At 42.2% G+C, this 21,343-nt stretch overlaps 2 protein-coding genes and 1 long non-coding RNA gene across 8 annotated transcripts in view; 1 reads left to right on the top strand and 2 right to left on the bottom strand.

Moving 5' to 3' along the window:
- Positions 1 to 7,332, bottom strand: part of LOC138185161 (uncharacterized) — a 41,150-nt gene extending 33,818 nt beyond the window's left edge. Inside the window, exons 1-2 of one of the 2 annotated variants that reach the window (XM_069123876.1) lie at positions 6,945 to 7,332; positions 6,805 to 6,848 (exon numbers count right to left, since the gene is read on the bottom strand). The gene's annotated coding sequence lies outside the window, so the exon portion shown is untranslated. The remainder of the gene's footprint in view (positions 1 to 6,804; positions 6,849 to 6,944) is intronic. The other variant, XM_069123880.1, reaches the window with a different exon arrangement.
- A 2,831-nt stretch (positions 7,333 to 10,163) lies between these two features.
- SERCA (ATPase sarcoplasmic/endoplasmic reticulum Ca2+ transporting SERCA) overlaps positions 10,164 to 21,343 on the top strand; it is a 56,286-nt gene continuing 45,106 nt past the window's right edge. For 2 of the 5 annotated variants that reach the window (XM_069123451.1, XM_069123447.1), the window contains exons 1-2: positions 10,164 to 10,592; positions 14,832 to 15,019. In XM_069123451.1, the coding sequence (XP_068979552.1) occupies positions 14,902 to 15,019 (118 nt within the window). In that variant the 5' untranslated portion in view covers positions 10,164 to 10,592; positions 14,832 to 14,901. Of the gene's footprint in view, positions 10,593 to 11,992; positions 12,269 to 14,249; positions 14,306 to 14,831; positions 15,020 to 21,343 lie in introns of those variants that run through there. The other 3 variants (XM_069123449.1, XM_069123448.1, XM_069123450.1) reach the window with 3 other exon arrangements.
- Positions 18,282 to 19,468, bottom strand: LOC138184947 (uncharacterized). The gene is made up of 3 exons (XR_011174461.1): positions 19,292 to 19,468; positions 18,451 to 18,887; positions 18,282 to 18,361 (listed from the first exon to the last, which is right to left on the bottom strand). It is a non-coding gene; the product is annotated as an uncharacterized LOC138184947 (long non-coding RNA).

Below are 21,343 nucleotides of genomic sequence, written 5' to 3'. Positions count from 1 at the left end.
TCTGTAGAGGAAAAAGTCTCTACTTTTTTTTTATTAACATCTTTTTAATACTCTTTTTTTCCCCGCTTTATCGTTATTTTTATCTTTTTCCTCCTCGTTTTTTTCGATCCTCTCTTTTCTCCTATACATTCTTTCGAATATTTCTTTGAAAAAAAAAAAAAAAAAAAATGACACTTCTCAACAGCATTTTTCCTAAAATATCGGAAGAACGATCGACCTCCGCGACACTTTTTTTCCTCGAACCGATCTCGCGTGGAAACCGCTGTCCTTCGAACTATCCGACCTCAGAGGAAAAAAGGAAAAAGGAGGGAACTCCTATCGCGGAACAGGGTTGCGTGCATAAATTTCATGCGTTATTTATACTGGATTTTCCTTGAGAGCGAGCGATATTTCCTTCCCCTTTGTCGCATCCCTCGCGCGATCCATCAACGTCTCGCGGCAACGAAACGGTTCCGCTTCTACAGCTCGCGTCGCGGATTTCCAATCAGACGTCCGATGCAAACGTCCACGACTACTTTCACGATGTCGTCAGTCACTATCGACGTATAAACAATCGCGTGCCATTTATTTATAACCGTTGCACGTGTCGTCGTAGATCGAATCGAAGCAAACGTACGATAGTGTAGGTTTGCTGGCAACGATCTAGCGCGAGGATGCTCCGCTGCTCGCGAAAATCGCAAAATTAAGTTGCTGGCATCGGCGCGTTCCGACGAGATTCCTCGAAAAATCTTCTTCTTAAGCCGAGAGATTTCAACCTAAACGGAGAATTCGCATTTGATTCGAATTTTTTCGTTGATTTTAGACGCGTAGGATCGCTGAATTTCTATTTAATACACTTGACATTTTCATCTTTTTTTGGACAAACATCGATATTTAATCGAATATCGTTTTACCATAAATCGTCTGCATTTAGATCTTTAAACGTGACAGGATCTTCGGCTCGTTGATTCATCGCCTCTTGGATACAATCATTTATTTCCTCACCGATCATTTGCTTCTTACACGATGCATATATTTGCTACGACGAATATCGATCAAAGGTAAAATCAGTTTTATTCCACGATCTTTTAACGTTTGCGACTCTACGAAGAAGCGAGCCAGAGAAAGAAAGAGAAAAATCTTCTGCACTGAACGATTCGCGAAGCTGAAAACTATTTCAAGGTTTTGACTTGCTACCAAAGCAAACGTAATACTTTGCCGCGAAACCAGCCCAAAGTACTTCAGCAACCTACTTCATCCCAACCATCGAAATAAGCCATCGCCATTGTCTGGCATCTCTCGGCCGCAAATCTTCGAACCTGCGAACCTCCCTCTCTCGATTTCAACGAAAACACACGATCGTATACAGGGAATAATTATATGAACGGAGCAAGTTTCGGGAGAATCTGAGGAGAAGACAAAATGCGGCCCACCATCAAAATTGTCCTACGGATACTCCGCTCTCAGCTGCAACGAAAACACGCGTGCATACACAGGACGAATTATACCAACGGTTTGACAGAGTCTGCGACAATTTGAAGAAGACGAACGCGTAGGAAATTTGGCCGCGTTAGGAACGAAGAATGAGCGAGAGATGATAGGTATGTCATTAGGGAATCGTGGTGACAGCCGCTATTATACTGTCGGTAATGTTTGCACGTTGCCGCGGATGCCAACTATCGGCACTCCGCGACTATATGTACAGATGTCGGACTATATTTGGGACGTTGAGCTACGGTTACTTCACTGGCCCAGTTGGCCGTTGATCGGACCCCGTACGTATTTTTAGTTTAGGTCGTAAGCACCTCTAACGCGGCGAGGATCTTCTCCGCGCAGCAAATTACTCTTCTGACTGCGACGTTGTACGCGGTCAGGTAGGTAATGAACGCGTTTCTACGTTGCCATGGGCCAGGCCTGACTGCCGCGTTTATTATTAGAATGCCAATGTTACTCGTACGAGATTTTACATAAGCGGCACCGATATTTCGCCGCGTTAACCCTGAAAGTAAACTAGTGGACGAAAGGCACGAGGACAGAGAGGAAGGAGGAAAGAGGATAGCGGCCGATCGCGCTTTGATTCGCCGCTGTCACGGACCGCTTGACAGACACGACGACGACGACGACTACGCGTCGCAAACTTCCGACCGGAAAGAATGCGTCGCCGTGACGCAACGACACGAGCCAAAGACCCGTTGTTGTTCTTCGACTGCGTGCGTATGTACCTTTGTACGCGTTGCGCCGGTACTTCATTTACTTCGAACCGGTCAGCCGATAAACAATTTGTTATGCGTGTACAGGCAATCCATTGTTATTGGTGGTACAATGGTGGAGGAGTAGTCGATTGTACGTGAGAAAATAAGTAAAAAATATAGAAGAAATTCTTCTTATTCGAGGCTCTGTTATCGACAAAATCGGATTTGAAAATTTCTCTGATATACAGGGTGATTGGTAATTGGTGGTACAAGTGGAAAGGGGGTGATTCTACGCGAAAAAAGAAGTTGAAAATATAGAATAGAAATTTTTTTTTAATTTTTCCATCGAGACAACGATCTACAGTAAGATCCGTTATAACGTACCGGACGCGTACCGAGCGAAAATTCAAAGTCGATTTTCTCGAAAACAAAGCCTCAAACGAAAAATGTTTATTCTATATTTTCGACTTCTTTTTTCGCGTAGAATCGCCCCCTTTCCGCTTGTACCACCAGTTACCAACCACCCTGTATGGAAAGTTGAATACCTAGTTGTCGATTGGATACGCGTGATCAATACTTGCATACTTCTCTACTCCAGTTCGAAATTAGCAGAGTAGCCAGTATACTTGAGAAATTTTCAAACTCGATTTTCTCCAGAGCGGAGCGTTATGTGAAAAAATCTTATTCTATATTTTCCATGTGTTCTTTCACGGAGAATTGCTCTTTGCCGATTGTACGATCGATAGAGGGACACTCTGTGTGCTATTTGCGATAAAGTATCATGCGTGGAATCACGTTTGTCGGGACGAAATTGTAATTAGTCGCTACGTAAATGAATTACTTGCAATTGGACTTCCCTCGAGAACGTATCTCGACGTATCACAACGTTTGACAAGTAACGAAATTCGATATCGACATATTTGCATCTCTGAGAACAGATACTCTTCTACTCAATGCTTCGAATTTCTATCAAGAACTAGCAATAAACAGGTCTCGTTGTTACTCCTATAAATGCTGTGACGAGGTGTACCTCGTATATCCAACGATTTCCTGCCCTTGCTCGGCTCCAACCACGCAAACCTGCAACGCGTATATCCATCAACGTGCGCATCCTCCTCTGTTGCCATCAAACTCTAATAAAGAAGCCTAAATTACCAGCAAAGAGGCTTACCGCCATTAAAATTCATCAAACGAAATCCCAAATTCTTCTTGGTATGGTACGTCCAAAAATTTCTGAAAGAAAGATCTCGCAGGACAAAATCTACACCCCTTTGCTCCTCTTTGCGATAAATTCGGTTCTTGTAAAATTAGAGGAGAATTATCGATACGTCGTTCGATCCGTTACAAAATACACAAACCAGCCGAACGTTAACCGATCTACAAATCAAGTAGACGTAGAGTGGCTAGAGCACAAGTATTGGCACGTACCCTTATTTTCTAATGAAGTGGCGCGATTCAATTTCACAGTAGGGAAATTTTAGTAGCCGTTTAAAAGTACCGCTAAACGATACGTGATTTAATATACCTCGGCCGAGGTATATTAGAACGTAAATGCTACAACGACGTTGCGCCGATACAGTTTATAGCCACCGTAAATCGACAAACGTTCGCCTGTCTTTCCTTAACGATCGCGACAAAATTCGCAGAGAAGTTTCACGGAAGAACGAACCATAGATCAATAATACGTTCGTCTTCCAGGAAGCTGCACGATTTATATCCTTCGATTATATACAGGATCGTAAATCATTCTCGGGAATGTTTGCAAGCAGAGTCCAGCTCGCCATCCTCCATCATCCGTCCGGTCGACGATTTCGCTTGATGTTATCGTCGAAGCATCCGTCAACCGGCAAAATTTCTCGCTTCCTTGTCAAAAAGTGAACGTACCCAGGCTTTTTGGTTTTGTATTTTTAGCAAGCGACGCGCAGGATAATACGAAATTAGACCATGCGGCCTTTGTACGAGCTGCGTTATTAGTTGTTCGCGGGAGCACGAGGCGCGTGTGTTACGGTTGGTCCACTCGGTCCGCTGTCCCTGGCGGGCATTATTGTTGCCAGAATCCAGAATAGACGTATCTCGCGCGCTCTGCCCCTCCCGTAACCCCTATCTGTCATCCAAAGTCTCAACTTTGATCCTCCCGATGCCTCGCTTGTAAATCTTCAGGGACCGTGCGTCTCGCGTTCAACGTGATTTGTTGGCTGACCGAACCGAACGGTTCGGCTCCGTTGTTTCTCCTGCTTCCCTTGCGTCAGATCCTCACCTACGAGTATTCTCGATGATTCAGATTATTTTCTTATTTCACGGTTCCTCGAGTGCATTTTTCGTTGCTGACCGCTTTAGGAAGATCGCAAGTGGCAGCTAGCAGCTTCGCTTGCACGTCCGAACTGACGTTATCGGTGAGATCTTAGTAATTAGAAGCAAGTACGGGAATGACACATTTGACAACGAGCCATACGACGTTTCAGAAGTAAACTGTATCGTTCGCCAGTTATTTGATTATCGTAGACTCGATCGAACGTCCGGTAGACGTTGAAGAATACCATCGGTGAAGAGTAATGAAAAGACGATCGATTTAACATGCACCGTGTCGAATGCCTTGCGTGAAATTCAGAAACGAGAAGGTCTGGTCAGCCGGCTGTTTAACCAAGCAATTGCCAGGTTATAAACCTGACAGTTCTCATCGACAGTTCCAACGTCAGTCTCTTCTCGATAACAGTGAAATCTTTATTAACGGAGGAATCGATTAATTGGACCTTCGATCGATTGGGAATTTGAGAACGGTCCCTCGGTAAGAAAAATCGGTTAGCAAAGACGATGGCTGGGAGAAAAAATATCGCGATCGAAATTCGTGATAATCGACAGACCTAAAATTTCAATGAACGAACGGAAGTATCGTTTGTTGTGCCATTCGACAAGGTAGATACGAGGGAATTTAGCACAAAGTTTCGTTTAAATTTCTGGTTGCGCGAACACGTTTGTTTTTCTTTAGCCACGCACATGTCAAATACACTCGAGATTTTATTGCAGGTTACGTCTCAACTTTTCGCTAATAGAAATAACGTGTTTCTCCTTATTGTTAGAAGATTCATTTCGGGGCAGATCCTATGGATCATCCGATGCCTGACGTCCGATGTCATCGTAGATGTTTAGCACGTCATTTATAAAAACGTTCATAAATAAAATTGGACTTGTCGAGTTTCAGGCAACTAGCGCGTGTCCCACGCTATTTCCAGGCTCTGCTCCATGAGATTCACGCTAACGTGGACTATCAAAGCTTTCGAAACACGTGTTCCACTTAATAGAACCTCGTTAGGGGCACAGCCCGATGGAGGCATTAAACCCGAATCGTAAACGCGAATACGTTGAATCTCTAGAGATCGGAATTAGTAGGCGCTATTAGCCGGCGACTGAATCAGGTTGTTTAATTTACATTAATAAACAGTGGTAAATCTAATTATAGAAGAGGAAGTTACAGAGAAAAAGAAGTCCATTTATCTCGTTTTCCTGACTTTCCTATTACTTCGTGGCTAGAAAGAGGTAACTTGGAAATTTAGAAATTTAGAAAAAGAACTTGAAAATAACCTGATAAATTCGAAGATATGAATTTTTTAAAAATACGTGATAAATCTACAATGTTGATTAAGACGAATTAACATCGAACTGCGTACTGAATGTTATCGATATTTGTTAAATTCGAATGAAAAAATATGTAAAAACGCGTAAAAACGCGTGTAAAACAGAATATGTGAATTTTTTCATTCAGATTCCAAATAAAGAAAACGCTAAATTATTGCGAAAAGTATCATTCGTACGGAAAAATTGAAATACGCCACAGTTAGAAAGAAACGGATCAATGATATTCGCGGCGAAGTTTCGAACGGCGAAAGAGAAAAGGGAAAAACGAAGATTCGCGCGAAAATGTCCCGAAACGTCTGTTCGACGTTTACGTAACGCTTTATGTTTTACCTAAAAATAAAGCCATGCTTTAAACCGCGGCTTCGTGTAAGCGACGAAATAACGATGTCTATTTTTGTTGGTTATAATGAGAGAATACCGACTGCTCGTGTACCTTTTACGAGACTCGACTGATTGGCGTATAGTTCTATCGATGATACGTACATCCAACGTCAAACTTCCGTTGTTTCGCAAAAGCCGCGGATGCACATCGTTCTACGGAAGCTTAAATTGCTGGTGAAATGCAATTGACACGCGACATTCTGCGCGCGATTGATTCATTAGTCGGTAGTTTTGTAATAAATTCTCTTCCACGCGAAATTTCCATTCTTACGCGAGAACGCGATTTCGCGTTTGCTTCGATGCACGATTCTTATATCTTCGTCAATCGCTAGTAACTTATTACATATGATTCGTTCGACTTATAAATATTCAAATATATTTCTTAGAAACTAGGTTTTCATTAAGAGATTAAAGAGGATGAGTGGTTAACACAAAAGAAATAACATGTACACGATTCGCTTAGAGAAGACATTGGGATCATCTCGAAATTTGGGAAATTTGTTAGAATATAATCGCATATTTTTATCTATGCGATAATAAAAAGTTGAGAAAATAAACGATGGAAAAATACAGCAACTACGTATATTCAAGGTCCATAGATTTTCATGCTCTCTTTTACCTTCTTTAATCCGCCAGAAGAAAGCGTCCGATTCAAAGTGGTTCCTGAAAGAGAAGCATTTTTAGATCATCCTGTATATCCAGAATTAACTATCGCTGATCTGCATGGCAAAGGGACGATCCGATCCGCAGGTTAACCACCTTCTTTGGTATCCTTTACACGGTGTTCGTTAACCATATAGTACGTTGCATTCGACGAAGTAGGTAGAAACACTCGAGGAACTGCGACCTTCCAGAACTGTTTCCGAAATCCCTGACCGTCCTCGCGGTCGACCTCGTCTCTTCGTTCACTCGGAGGACGCGACATTTCCCATCGATCACCGCTATCTCCCCGGAATCGAGTTTGCGTTTCGATCTGTTCTACGTTTAGCCCGGCACCGTGCGTAGTTTATTTCTGATCGGCCGGTAATATATTTATTTCCGATTTTCGGCGCGATGCGCGCGATCGAAGGCCCTCGCCTCGATCAGCTGGCCTGGATGGAACGGATTTAACGCGTACCAAGTTTTCATGGACGACGAACGCTACGCGAGTCGACCACGACGCGCTCATATATTAAAATGTATTTAGAATCCGCGCAAGAAGCAGAACGTTGACCGTTGCGCGGCTCTTCTCTTCCTTCTTCTTCGCCTTCGGCCCCCATCCGTTGCTTCGCGCACTCCGGCCCTCCTCCTCTTAGGTCTCGTTCACATTAGTCAAGTTACTCGACTTTGGATTCAAGTCACCTGACTGTCGATCCGTCTCATTTACTCGTCGTTCGGATTAATTAAACGATATTAGACTAACCTGACGTCGTCTGATACTATAAGCAACCCAATTTCGAGCGTCTAAAACGGTGTCGAGGAAGGTGGCGTTTGCTAGAAATACGAAACGACGGTAAAGGTCGTAGTAGCATAGAGTACGAAGAAGGATAATAGTACAGAGTATGAACGTGTCAGGACGAAAGAAACTATGAGCGAGTGGTTAAAAGTTCGGGAATACGGCTGAGGAATTGGTCTGCCACGGGGTTGATATTTCCTTTAAATGGAAGATCGAAAAGGATGGAGATGGCGAATCGAAAAGAAACTCGTCTCTCCTTCGTGCGGGTGAAGCAACTTGAAATTTATTTTATTCGACTGGGGTTAAAGAGAAGTAACCTAAGTTATATGAACCAGACTTTATACTCGAAACGCCGACGCGTGGGCGGCTAATGCTTCTTTTCTGCTCCTATCTATGAATAATGTTCCTGGTACGCGAACCTTACTGCATGGGAATGTAGGATCGAAGAAGCAGAATCTTGAACCGAGGGACTCGTGGGGTTCGTAACTCCTTCGATCTTTTCGCTAGAAATTCAACTTGCGAAATTCCGCTTTTCGTCTTATAATTTCTCTTCCTATTGCGATATTTTTGAATATCATAGCAGAATAATATACCATTGTTAGATCTATATACGTTGGATGTTTGAAACGATAAGAAAGTTCCATTCGCCGATATAATATGGCAACGGAATTGCAACATTCTAGTCACGCAATTTAATTAGGAATTCAATGTTTCGACTAAGTACGGAAGACGTATTACCTAGACCGAGTAAATTTGGATCGGTATAGCTTGTTTCTTACTAAGCTGACATAATCCTGCACCTGAAGATAAATGTGACGTATGTGCAGGAACTCGGCAAACAACAACTATATTCGCAGACATATCGTTTCTACGAAAACTGAAGTCAATTAAAAATGACATGTCTCTAATCTACGTCAGCAAGCAAGTCGCTTCTTCAAGTTACATGTACGTCGTGGTCAAAGGGTGAATAAAGTCCATTTCAATTAAACCTTAAACGAACAGCCTATGATTGACAGCCGGGTCTACGTATTCTCTACCGTCCTTGAAAACATTCAGAGTATTTATTTGACGATGCTCGTGGGTGAACGAAATGGACGATTCGGTGGATGGAAAATTTGGCCGAATGGCGACAAGGACGTTGAACGTTGGCGAGCGATTTCCGATTGGAAGAGGTTCCGGAGCGGCAGAAGTCGGTCGGCTTGTCGAGACAACGAAATTAGTGTGGAACAATTACAGAAACGAAAATGGCACGATCTTATTTTAGGTTCGCCGCGTATTGGACCATAATTACATAACCAGCCGCGGTTCCTACGAGAGGGAACGGAGCAAGGTTCGCCAACCGTTGTTCGCGTCCCTTGCCCGTAGAACATGATCGATCCATCGTCGTGTTCGGCCCTTGATTGGCCCGAACGTTGCTAATCATCGGCGAGATAATAAATGCCCCGCGATGTTACTCATCGGTTGGGGGTCGCAGTCGATGGATTGTCTTCGAGGTTCTAGCTGATATCGCATTTGGACATACGCCAACCACCTATTTTCGATCTTGAGAAAAACGCGTACCTTGAACGTTTCCAATAAGAGCATTGTGTATCGGGGAACTGGCTGATCGTTTGTTAAAACCTGCATCTTACGTGGGTCCTTCACTCAGCCGATAAGTGGAATCTGATGGATCCCGATCAGGATCACACGCTTAAACCGCGAATCGGAATTTTTGGAAACAGAAATCCTTGATTCGCGTTAATGTGTATGTTGCGGAGCAGAAGTATGCGAGAAGTTACTCTGAAATGAATTATTCTGCTTCGTACGCGACGAATATAATGAAATGGAAATGATGAAATTTTAGGGTTGTCCGAAAATACTGGCAGAACATGGCGATCTTAAAAAGTTCGAAACTGCCGCCTACGGGACCTTGAGTTGCTTCGACGTAATTCTATTTGAGGTCATTGAATTCTTGTGTCTTACATCATATTTAAAAAAGAGGCACCCCGAACCTGCCTATGAAACCATCTTAAAAAGAAGGAAGGAACAGCAATACCATCGGCATTCCACCTTGAAGCAAACCAGTATCTTTATTATTGCTCTATGAAACAATTAACACGTACATACTATTTCAAGCTACGCTTATTCTCATATTTTCTACGCACAGATCGCAAGGGGAAGCACGAACGTAATTTATTCGAACGGGGAAGCAATCGCTTCTAAGTGGTAAAGTTTAACGCGAAGGATTTTCGCAATGGCGGCCGTGGTGTTCCGGTACCGGAAGTGACTGGAGCGAACTGCTACCTGGAGTAGTACCCTTTCGCGTAGCTCCCGCGACACAAATTCAAGGCTGGTGAGTAGCAGGTACGGCGAGCTGGTTTCCGAATCCAAGCGTGTGCTGGTGAAATTCGAAGGTTAAATGGAAAAAACTGCGACGAGAAGCGAACCGGGAGGCTGTGCGGCGGCCGCCGGGACCACTGGCTTCCGGCCAGAGTTTTCCCTCGTTCGGTGTCTCGCCGCCAGGTAGCGACGCCTACGGACTATTTAAAGGAATTTCGGCGAGGTTCGTCGCTTCGTTTCGTTGAGCAGCGCAGGCGTTGCCCTTTGAATGTTTGTTTGTTTTCGCCCTCGACCACCCTTCATGTAAAGAGGAAAGCAGAGGAACCAGAGGAAAGCGCGCGTTCTCACGGTACGATGTTCAGGGAGGAGTAGCGAGTCTGTAATCGGGATCGTCGCATCAACGGGGAGAGACAGGCCACGCAAAAGTTCGCCGCAGTGTGACACACTCGCCGCCTTCTCTTTCGCTTACTTTACCTGTTTTCACGGTACTTTTCTACGCATTGTCCGTCGTACAACGCGAGAGAAACGCGCGGCCGATCGTAGAATCGCAAAGTGCGACCGGGACCCAGCCGCACCGGTGCCGGTTTCCTTCGAGAAATCGATTCGGTGAGGAAACAACAGCCCGGAGCCAAGCACAAGAAGACGAAGCATTGGTAAGTCTGCTTGCCGCGCGAGTACAACCAACAGGTGAACACAGGAGGTTTCCCAGATACCCATAGTGTTTTTGTGACGACGATACATGTACACAGTGTGATACGAAAATCGACTGAATCGGTAGAAAAGAAAACGACGATCGGACGAGATCAGTGTTGTGTGACCGAAAAAAGCCGAAAGGGACTTAGCCGAGGGAGGCCGTGAATCGTTCTATTGTGGATCTCTTAACGAACAGCGTGAAAGATCGTACGCTGTTTTTCGTCGATGTCCAATGCTTCTCGAAAGAAATATGTGTGTTTGGTCGAATCGACGTACTCGATATGCTCCGTTCGGTGCACAGTGACAAAAATCTCGAAAGGGTCTTCGACTCGAACTTGGAAATTCGGGGGGATTTCGTTCCGGTAAAATCTATTTCGAAATTGTGGAAAATTCGATGGAGTACGTTCGAGGATTAGGACCGCGCGAAGAATTTGATAAGTCAGTACTCGTAGATAGGATCGTACGAGAGGGATAAATTTAGGAGCAATTTCTGCGCGGGTGAAGATACCGAAAGTTTCGAAAGGCGATCGTTCGTCATGTTATACGCTCGATTTCATGTTGTCATAGATATTTAGTGACGTATATCAAATCGGCGTCCAGCGAATGTTTCTTATTCGAAAGTGTATCACTAGCCTAAGTAGCCAGCCAAACTAACATAGCCTATGTTACTTCATCGAAGACGTGTCGATGTGGAGCTCACGTTACATACAAACACGACCTCTACTTGTTTGCCAACAAACGTACCACATTTCCTATCTTTATAGCTCGTCCACCGTGTTGCATCTCATCTTCAAATAGAAACTGTTCTGCCACACCGCCAACCATCCCCAATATTATATCATCGTCGATCTATTACCTAACACAATTATGCTATTAACATATAAGCCTGTTTTAATTCAAATGATTCATCCTGTTTGCTGCATCCTTACGTACATCTTCGTAACTGCTAGAAACAGAACAAATTAATCCAATAACAGTTTCATTGATCCAAGGGTTAAGAAACTGCAATTAAGCCAGTCTCTTCGCAAAATCAAAAGTATTTGAAAGTAGAGCAGTTGGCATATCGCAGAAAATTTGGCAGAAAATCATTACTGACAGAGGCGAGAAGGAAACGGAAGGAAACAGGAGAAAGAAAATAAGAACAGGGATAGAATTTGGTAGATAAGAAGAGGGATTCGGTGCGTAGAACAGGGACAGGGGTAGCTGGTGAGATAGAGACGAACGTAGCGGCTAAGGATGGGAGGGGTAGGGAAATCAGTGGCTGCTGGCCATCTCTGCCAAAATAATTAGGAAGTCGTCGTCAGAGACGTGCTAAAATGGTCCGCTGGGGCGCGCGCGATTTGGCCGGTTAGTCGCGTCCCGGGCGTTCGAGCGAGCTGATCGTCCGGACGGTGTTTCGGACCGGTTCCCAAGTGTTCCGCAGTCCTGTTCGACCAACCGACCAACCTCTTCGTCCGTTCATTTTGGCGCGCGACTTTCTTTCAAGTTTTCAATCGCGACTTTTGACCATGATCGTTGCTTGTTCAGGTTTCTTGTAGTCACAGGACGATCGAACGCATCAGCGTCAAAAGGATTGCTTGACAGGATTCCCTGAATATCTTCGTACGTTCGAATTGTAGATTTTTTAATCGAAACAGTAAGAGAGAGAGAGAGAGAGAGAGAGAGAGAGAGAAAGAAAGAAGGAAAGGAGGAAAGGAGTTGAAATCCGACGTCGAGGACTCGTTGGAATTTTTTTTTTCTTATCGCGTAAGATCAGGGGTTTCGGTTGTGGAACTCGTTCGGGTGAATAGGATTACAGGTCGAGTTCCGGAGACGCGGAGTCTGCCCGGTGACTGATTCCAACGGCCGTAACCCCGATCGAGTCTCCCGGCTAGTCACCGCTCTTCCATTCACACTTAAGTTTAGCGCTAACCTTGGCTTCGGCGTTTGCTACACTGGCTGTGCGACCTTTGCACTCCATCCGAGTTTTAAGTCGCCGCGACGTTGACCTTGAGCGTGCGACGATCCAATGACTTTTGGAAACTCGTCGTCGATACTAGCTTCGCGTGTATTTTTTCCTATTAACGTGTCGTTTTAATAATCGCAAACAAACAGAATTGTTTCTTGAAATTGCTTTGCTCTTTTTCTTCTTTTTGTTGATATTTGAATCTACATATGTATACATTATGTATGAATATGTGTATTCAAACGCATATATGTATAGTCGAGGAACGTGAAGCAAAATCGTTGACTGGATGTTTCGAATTATCGTTGGTTGATATAAGTGTTTTCTCTTTTTTTCTTTCAAGTATTTATTTGAATTAGTAATAAAACCATACATTAGTAGTAATTGCAGCTTCTGCGTCGTGAAAGCTTACTGGTTTATGATGTTTGAAATGATTCGATGTACTCGGTTCAGTTTAACGACTACCGCTGCTACGGTCCGATGAATTATTGTTACTGTAACAGTGAAAAGTTACAGGCCCAATTTTAGGCACGCGCGTGAACGTTGCATATTGTACATTTCGATACTGATATATTACATAACATCATCTCATTTGGCAAGACGAACGACAAATTGAACAAAGTTGACTCAGCGATCGATGAAATGTCGATCTTTTATTCGTGATCGATTAAATGCAAGAAAGATTCGGATGCAAAACAAATCTATATTGTCGAGTCATCTTTCGTTAGGTTATGTAACGGGTTTCAAAAATTTTATACAATCTACGGACACCCGGTTGCTTAGTTATATAACGAAACTACCTAACAATCATTCGGTGTCGATTCGATTACCTGGCCGCCGTATTTAATCGAACGAAAATTGTCGAATGGCGCGAAAATCAACGCTCCATCGCGAATCATCGACCGAAGCGATCGAAATGAAATTATAAGAGCAATAGTTATATAACGAGAATATTAGCCATGTCCTTTGAATGTCTTAAAATACGCGCCAAGGAAATAGACTAGCAGAAGACTGAAAATAGCTGAGTGCGTCATACTTGACGAACGCTGTCCAGCCAATGGCGTCGCTCCACATGCTCGGTTCATTCGACTCGCACGCATTTTCATACTACACGGTGCGCCGCGCTGTGACGTGGATTTCGCGAAATACAAAAGTGAACGAACGACTCGTCTTCATAGAAATTCCATAGTTTGAAAAGTGAAGGGCTATTCATATGGAATAATCGTAACGCGTTAATGAATCTCGATTAACTGGATATTTATGTTTATAATTACGTTTGCATTGTAGACGGCGCGCGGGCAACTACACTGCAACTTGTTAATGGCGCATTCCGCGAGGTGGCGCACGTGTGCAATGATTTGTCGTTCGCCGTGTCAGTCTCACGGAAGAGGAGGTTTGCTTAGCATTTAGGGGAAATATATCGTGAAGAAAATGACGAGCGTCTTAAATTTCTGTGCCCGCGTATCGTGATACGTCGTTAATCGGCCGTAGAACTTTTCATTTTAGTGCCCGGCAAGTTTGTTCGTGCCAGTTCGTTTCATTTTTTTTCTCTTCTTCGTCTTTCTCTCTCACTCCTTCCCTCCCTCTCATTCTCTTTCTCTCTCTCTCTCTCTCTCTCGCTGTGTGCTTGAGTGCATCTTAGGGACCTGTAGCTAACCTAAATATTCGACAGCCGTAACGTAATTTCTCTGTGACACGTCGCCAACGAATACTTCGTACTGGTCACTGGTGAGTTTACTTCTGTTCTCTTATCGAACTTTGTACGTTTCCTGTCGAACGATCAGGGGAAATCACGGTGCGTACACCTTGAAAAGTTTCGTTCCACGACAAAGGTTTAACCTGAAACGGTTTGGCTCGTAATTGCGAGCACGCGGTGATTTTTCCTCATCGCCTTTATCTAAGCTCCGCTCTCTGGGAATCTTTATTTCGACAAGTTTCTGTAAACTATGTATTCTTACGGCCTTACGAAGTGTTTAGGATTTATTTGAAGAAGTATAGCTCTCCTTGGTTATATTTCAGCTTTGAAAACAATTGAAATTAAAGTGCATCGAAACGTCTGTCTTTGTAGAATCATTTTGTTATCTGTCTGGTTATTTAATAATTTCTGCTGTTTTCAATAATTGGGTACACTTGTTATTTGTAGTTGATATTTATGCGATGAGCAGATCAGTTTATTTGTGCGTGTTTGCAAAGAAAATGAATATTTATTTGAAAGAACAAATAATCTACAATTGATTGTCTATTTGAATTACAGAAAATTGCGGTGTGAATGAACGTGGACAGTCACTGAACAGATAAAATTAGTGACTAATACAGAAGTAACCATGGAGGACGGTCATTGCAAAACAGTGGACGAGGTGGTAAATTTCTTTAATGTCGATTCTGACAAAGGATTATCTCTTGACCAAGTTAAGAGGAACCAGGAGAAATATGGTCTCAATGGTAAGTAACTTCTTGTTCTTTACAATTATTTTTATCTTAAGCTTCAATATTATTGGTTCGTACGTGCAATGGTCTTTGCTTTCATTACCTACAAACTTTACATATGTTACAAATCAATCTTACGTTTCTAGGATCAGATTAAATACTGATTAAGTATCATTTATTGTCCAAATGTAACAGACACACAAAATGGTAGCAGTAGCATAGTACCTGGTGGTAGTATAATATCCTATTTGTAGTATTCAATATATAAGTTAGATAGAAGAAGATTTAAATCTCATATTTATTACAATATCTGTCATATGTAGAGAATTTGTAAAATGAAAAGAGTTTATAGATACAAATTTGGAGGCCATGCTACACTGTAAAAGTTCAGCGTATCGCGAAGTTATTTACTGGACTTTGTCGAGCAGCGCGGTAAAAGCATAGTGACTATCTAACTGGGTGTTAGCTGCTAGAGCATTGGTTCGTGCACGACGCGCGATGCTTATCCCCACCATGCACGGTTCCACTGCCAGTCCTTTGGTACACGTGTTCGAAGTTTCCTCAATGGCCCGCATCGGTAAAATGCCCTGAATCATTCTGCCGCTTCTGAACGTCAGTATTATACCTTTATGAGGGTGTCTTTCATCCAATATAACGTAGTTATTCATCTAATCACTTTGAAGCTACCAAAAGCACAGACATTTCTGAATGCTATTTTGCATAAGAACACCAAATATTTCTACGCTATATTATACAGATTCATGGCAAGTATATCTTAGATCATTCTTTTTACGAGGTAACACATTTGTAGAATATTAAAAATAACACTCTCGAAAGTAGGTTTTCTGTGTTCTAGAAAATACTTAAACGTTTCCATTTAGATGGCATTACTTTAAATTCCATTATTACATGTATTCTCAATTTATTGAAACCACGATTGTTGACAATGTATGTACATATACGAAGAGAAAGAAGAATGGTCGACAATAGCATCGTACGATAACGTCGGAATTAAGTACCCGATAAAAATTCGATAAGCTATTCGTAATGTTCGTTTGCCTCATGAAACGATTCTCTATATGAATTTCCAATTCCAATTCCAATTTCAATTTTATTCTTCGTCGAGCTAGAAGATACGTTCTTTAGTTTACTCCTTTTTTTCTTTTTTTAGCTAACAATCGACGTTAAAATTGAAAGGAAACGAGAAGAACTAAGCAAGGTTGTTCGTAGCTCGACGTCGTATTTGAAAATAATAATAGGTCGTGGATTGTCAATAGTGGCCTTGAATCATTAGTATCGTGGCATTCACGGACGACCAGTCGGAAGATATGCGTTGCACCTTTTCTGAAGCAGCCGGGAATACCTGCGGGTTGACGTAAAATCGATCCGACACGCGTTTAACGTACGATCACGCGCAATTTAACGCGGTTTTCATATTGAAAACGTCTCGTCTATGAAAATTACAATATTTATCGAAAGAAAGCACGACCTACTTCGCTAATATTTAATTTGTCGTCCATTTCAATCACTAAATCGGTCGAATGTCTGTGATCTTTTATTAATTTTTCATTAGTGCGATGGTCTGTATTCTCCCCACGTGTTCCTTCATTTTTCTATTTGAAATCTCGCGAATTCGTTGAATTCGGAACGACGTGGAAAAGTAGACTGATGCTACTGTTGGAAAATCGATTACATGGATTGTTTAGTGCTTTCTTTTTATTACCTTGGACAGCGTTCGTGTGCTCCAATTAGAGAAAGAACGTGGAAGTAATGTGAATCGTTCGGGGACAATAAGTATTGATTACGTAATTTCAGTTAAACATTTTTTCTTCGAACAACCGAGTTATCCTACGTTTTTAAAATTATGTTTCGATTTATATAATTACGCGTGCATTCAATTTTCACAGCAAATTCTCCAGCAAATCGCGTGTAAATGATATATCGGAGAGAACATTTTAATGCTTTCAGTTTGAAATACTTTCTACTACAAAGACCATTCTCAGCGCTTTTTCACTTTCGATACGCGTTCTATCTGTCATATATTACTTCGATAATGTATCCAGCTAAACGTTATATTCAATGACACAACACTGTCACGAACATCGAATGCATACAAGTGTCCTTAATCCATAGCCAGGATTTTCTCTGAATGGTCGTGAAAAAGTTAAGAGGTTCGCAACAACGTGACACGTACACCTGTTGTCTCCGTCACGAACACTTTCCAATTCGATATCGAAACCAGTTAACGCGCCATCGAGCCGATTCTACGATCATGAATGAGTTCACGGCCGGCGAAATACGCTTGGATCACGCTCGCGAGACACGCAAAGAAGAACCGTTACGAGGATGAAACAGCCTTTTCTCTTTTCGTTATCGCGGTGCCAAATTAATCGTGCCGAGCAATCGCACGTGGCATTCATCGTTTATTTTCACAGAACGCTCGTTTAGTTGGCTAAACATCGAGTACCAGATATTCTTCTCGCGCTCCTCGAGCGAGCTACGCTGATAAATATAATCACGGCGATTTACGCGATCTAAAAACGATCTCGATCGTACGAGAACTCGATAAAACGCAGATAACGATTTGCATTTTACACGCATCTTCGGTAGCTTTGAAAGTCCATCGGACAATCTGTCGTCGCTGTGACGAATGCGAGCTCTCGCAGCAAATCGCGGCCTGAAAATCCTAGTGGCGTAAGTCAAGATGTAGAAAATTTGAATTCAGTCACGTTCACTTCCGTCTATAAATATTAGAGCATCTGGTTTTATATAAAACGCGATAAATGGCTCCAGTTGATTTAGGGAAGCGATTAATCAATTAGAACGCCGTGTTTTGTATAAGCAAACGCTCCGGAAATTTTTCCAAATTATTTACACGAGTCAGTACTATTCCACACGGGCAGAGATTAGTAGGTATAATAAAATGCACACGACGAATTAACGATCATACGCTGGCCTTCGCGATGTTACTTTTATTGAAAATCTGTTGAACAAGTCAAACGAAAAACCGCGAGAAGTTCATTTGTATTTTCTACTAAATAACAGCGAATACGATAGATGAATTAATAATAAGAATGTGAAAATTGAAAGCAATAATTGAGGAACGTAGTGGATATAAAAATAAGACTTTAGTCTAACATTGAACGTGCAAACTTTATTTATGTAGGATGGAATTAGAACTTGTGTCTTAATTTCACATGGATAATGTTTGAACGTTCTATAAATATCTTGATGTTTATGAACGATGGCGTGTATCAATCCTTGCGAATATCGCTCCTTTAGTTTCATAATTCAATTATAGCTTTAGCCTTTCACGTGATAAGTTTTTATGATTCAATACAAGTACAATGGATTTTCCTAATAACAAATGTAGTACGTAACTGTAATGTAAAACGTACTTACAACGCTATAGATATTTTTATGAAAATAACAGTGAACTATCCTACGGTACTGTCTGATTGTCAGTTGGCCATTGACGCGCTTGTACGATCGTATCTAACGTCTTTCGGAAAAGTCAGCGATTATCGCACTATCAGTCGTGTTGATTCGCGACCATGATCGTTCATTCTTAATGACGTACGTATTTTCCAATTTGCATTCTGCGAGTCAGAACTTTGTTGATTCCTGTGGTCGTCGAGGTTCGTGAAGTATAAACTTGTCGGCTGTGAACGCGCAATATCGTAGAATTTGTTTATTTCGTATTACGATTGCGCTGGGTTTAGTTCCGATCGAGAGTTCTTCGAAATTATCGTATTATCCGTAGCGATGGAATTTTTCTTAAAGTTTCGAAGAATTCGTGGCGGAGTGAAAGAAGCTTTTAAATATTTGATTCTGGGACGTGGAGCCAAGCGTTGCACAGTTTGTTCGTAAGAGTAAAAATAATCTGTAAAAATTCCATTCTCCGTATTTCTTGATTTAAATTCTACGACCGAGCTACAATAGTTGCGTATCGTTTCTCGTTTCCCGCGGTTATACTTTAACAAATAAGGAAATCTCTCGCATAAAGAATATCGTAGTCGTTAACGCGCAACTATCTCAAAGATAGCAAGATTGTTACTTACATAATCGTCCTTTATCGATCATCAAACAATTGACGGACTTCTGCTGGTTTCTCATTTTAGAGGAACATAAACTACTTTGCACGTTTAAAACAACGGTAAATTATTCTTTCGTGATTGCGTTTAACGCGTAAACGTTATATCGAGTCGTCGAATCCATTTTAAAGGAATATAAATATTCTGTCGTATTTACAACTACAGCAAATTATTCTTTGATGATTGCACTTACCGCATGTAAAGGGTATATTTAACCCTCGTAAATCCTCGAATTTTTATGCTCCGATTTCGCTCTCGTTTCGACAAACGAAAAGGCCCTTAGTGTTTTACGCGATACTTCAGCACGGAATAATCCATTTCGCGACGTATCATCCGAATGATCGGCAAAGTACAAATGTTGGCGGTCTGAAAGACGAAATGGAAACACCGAAACTAGCGTCTCGTTACCGTTAGAATTTATAGTATCGCGCTTACGAGCCCACGAATCACGGGGTAAATCCACGATCTTCGACCAGACGACCGCCAATTCGAGCGTTACGACCGTCGATTACGAATCCTACGCAAAATAGACGATTTCACGCCGCCAAGTATCATCTTTCGTTTACGAAAATAAAGCACGTATCTACAGAGAGGGACAGGCTCGCCTGGTCGGAGGTCCATTTCTCTTGGATTTTGGTCGTTTAGAAGGCGGTTTCTATAATTGTTGAACGACGGCATTCTAATTCGTGCATCGTCCAAGAAACGTTAGGATCCGGCGCATTAATCGAACAGACAAGGCTACACACGGTTTCGTTACGTTGCTTGCACAACGGTCCTTCATAGTTGCGAAGAACCCGCTGCGACTGGAAAACGTTGAACGCTAAAATTGGATCTCGTGCATTCGAATTCCGGGATTAATTCGATTCGATTAGCCGGAATTCTTTCGTGGCTGATCTCATTTTCCTCGAATGCCACCGCGTTGGTTATTTATACCAATTATGAAATGCATCGGAAATGATTGAACGCGAATCGTTTCAGCTACGCAGATTATCCGTTATCTGCTACAGGTTACAGAAATCTTTTCATTTTTCACATTATGATTATTTTCATTTATTTGCTTGTTCGCTTGTTTACAATATTCGAATATTGGCTCGTGAACGACGTACGGTGCAATTCTATTTATTTTATCTATTGAAAGATGAACAGTTTGTACAATAAGATCTCGTTGATTCTTATAATCCATGATTTCTCGTCTGTAACATACTGTAGATAATTAATGGTAGATAATTCATTTCTTAGAGTCTATCTATCTTCGGCAGCAGAGTTGAAAATAGGAAATTTCTTAGGTACAGGACACTCGACGTTCTCGTACGTTTCGTTCGAAAGGATCTGTTCGAAATCACGAGACTCCGCGGATCCTCTTGTTGCACGTGCGACCCACATCGATTATCGCGGAAACTCGATAAACGATATCGCGACCGGGGTTAATACACCGTGTTACGCTCGAACATCATCGACTATTGTCTCTGGATTCGCCGTTCCGATCGTTTAATTACACCATTCCGACTTTGCGCGACCGTATACGCGATCTTCTGTTCTCGCCAATGTTGCAATTGCAACGCGTGAAAACGATTCGTTTCCTCGCTTTTCTCGCGATAATTCCTTGTCCTATGTAGCATTTTCTCATTTATCAAGACACGTTCAAATATATGTGAAGTCTTCCCTGGTTTTTATCTTTTAAGTGAAATTCTTATTCTTCTTAGGCTGTTACGAGATTTAAATTAAAATTTAAATTGATTTAAATTGAACTTCGTTTTTCTCGGCTTTCGCAGTGAAAATAAATTTTCATTACTAAATTACGTTAAATCGTATCGGAGGGGAATTTTAACTGAGCGTAAGCGACAGAGCACGTGGCATCGTATGGTAAAATCTGCTGCCTCTTTTTCCAACTTCACCGACGAAGTAATGTGAAACTAAGAAAGTCAATAGAAACGGATTTATTATGTAGCCCCGTGTGATCTTCGCTTATGAAGAATATACAACGCGCGTATACGTTTCGCGCTTCGTTTATTCCGTTCCAGAAATATTCGAAGGCGGACGTCGACACGGAGGTGCTCGCAAACGAGTCGTTTCTCGCATCGGTTGCCGCGTTACGAGCGGTTTTTAATTCGCGATTGAAAGCGCGCCAACGTGGCGACAGTAAACTCGCCAAGGTACGATGCAAATAAGTCTCAACCGTCTCTTCACGAAAGGATAAATTGCAGCCTGGATTTCGCGCAGGCTAGCGAAATAACGTGCGAATAAC

This window comes from Bombus flavifrons, chromosome 11 (genome assembly GCF_040668555.2).
Source record: "Bombus flavifrons isolate JBK064 chromosome 11, iyBomFlav1_principal, whole genome shotgun sequence".
In the NCBI taxonomy this organism is placed as follows: Eukaryota; Metazoa; Arthropoda; class Insecta; order Hymenoptera; family Apidae; genus Bombus; species Bombus flavifrons.
Note: the sequence above shows the minus strand (reverse complement) of the source record. Positions and strands in the feature narration are given on the sequence as shown.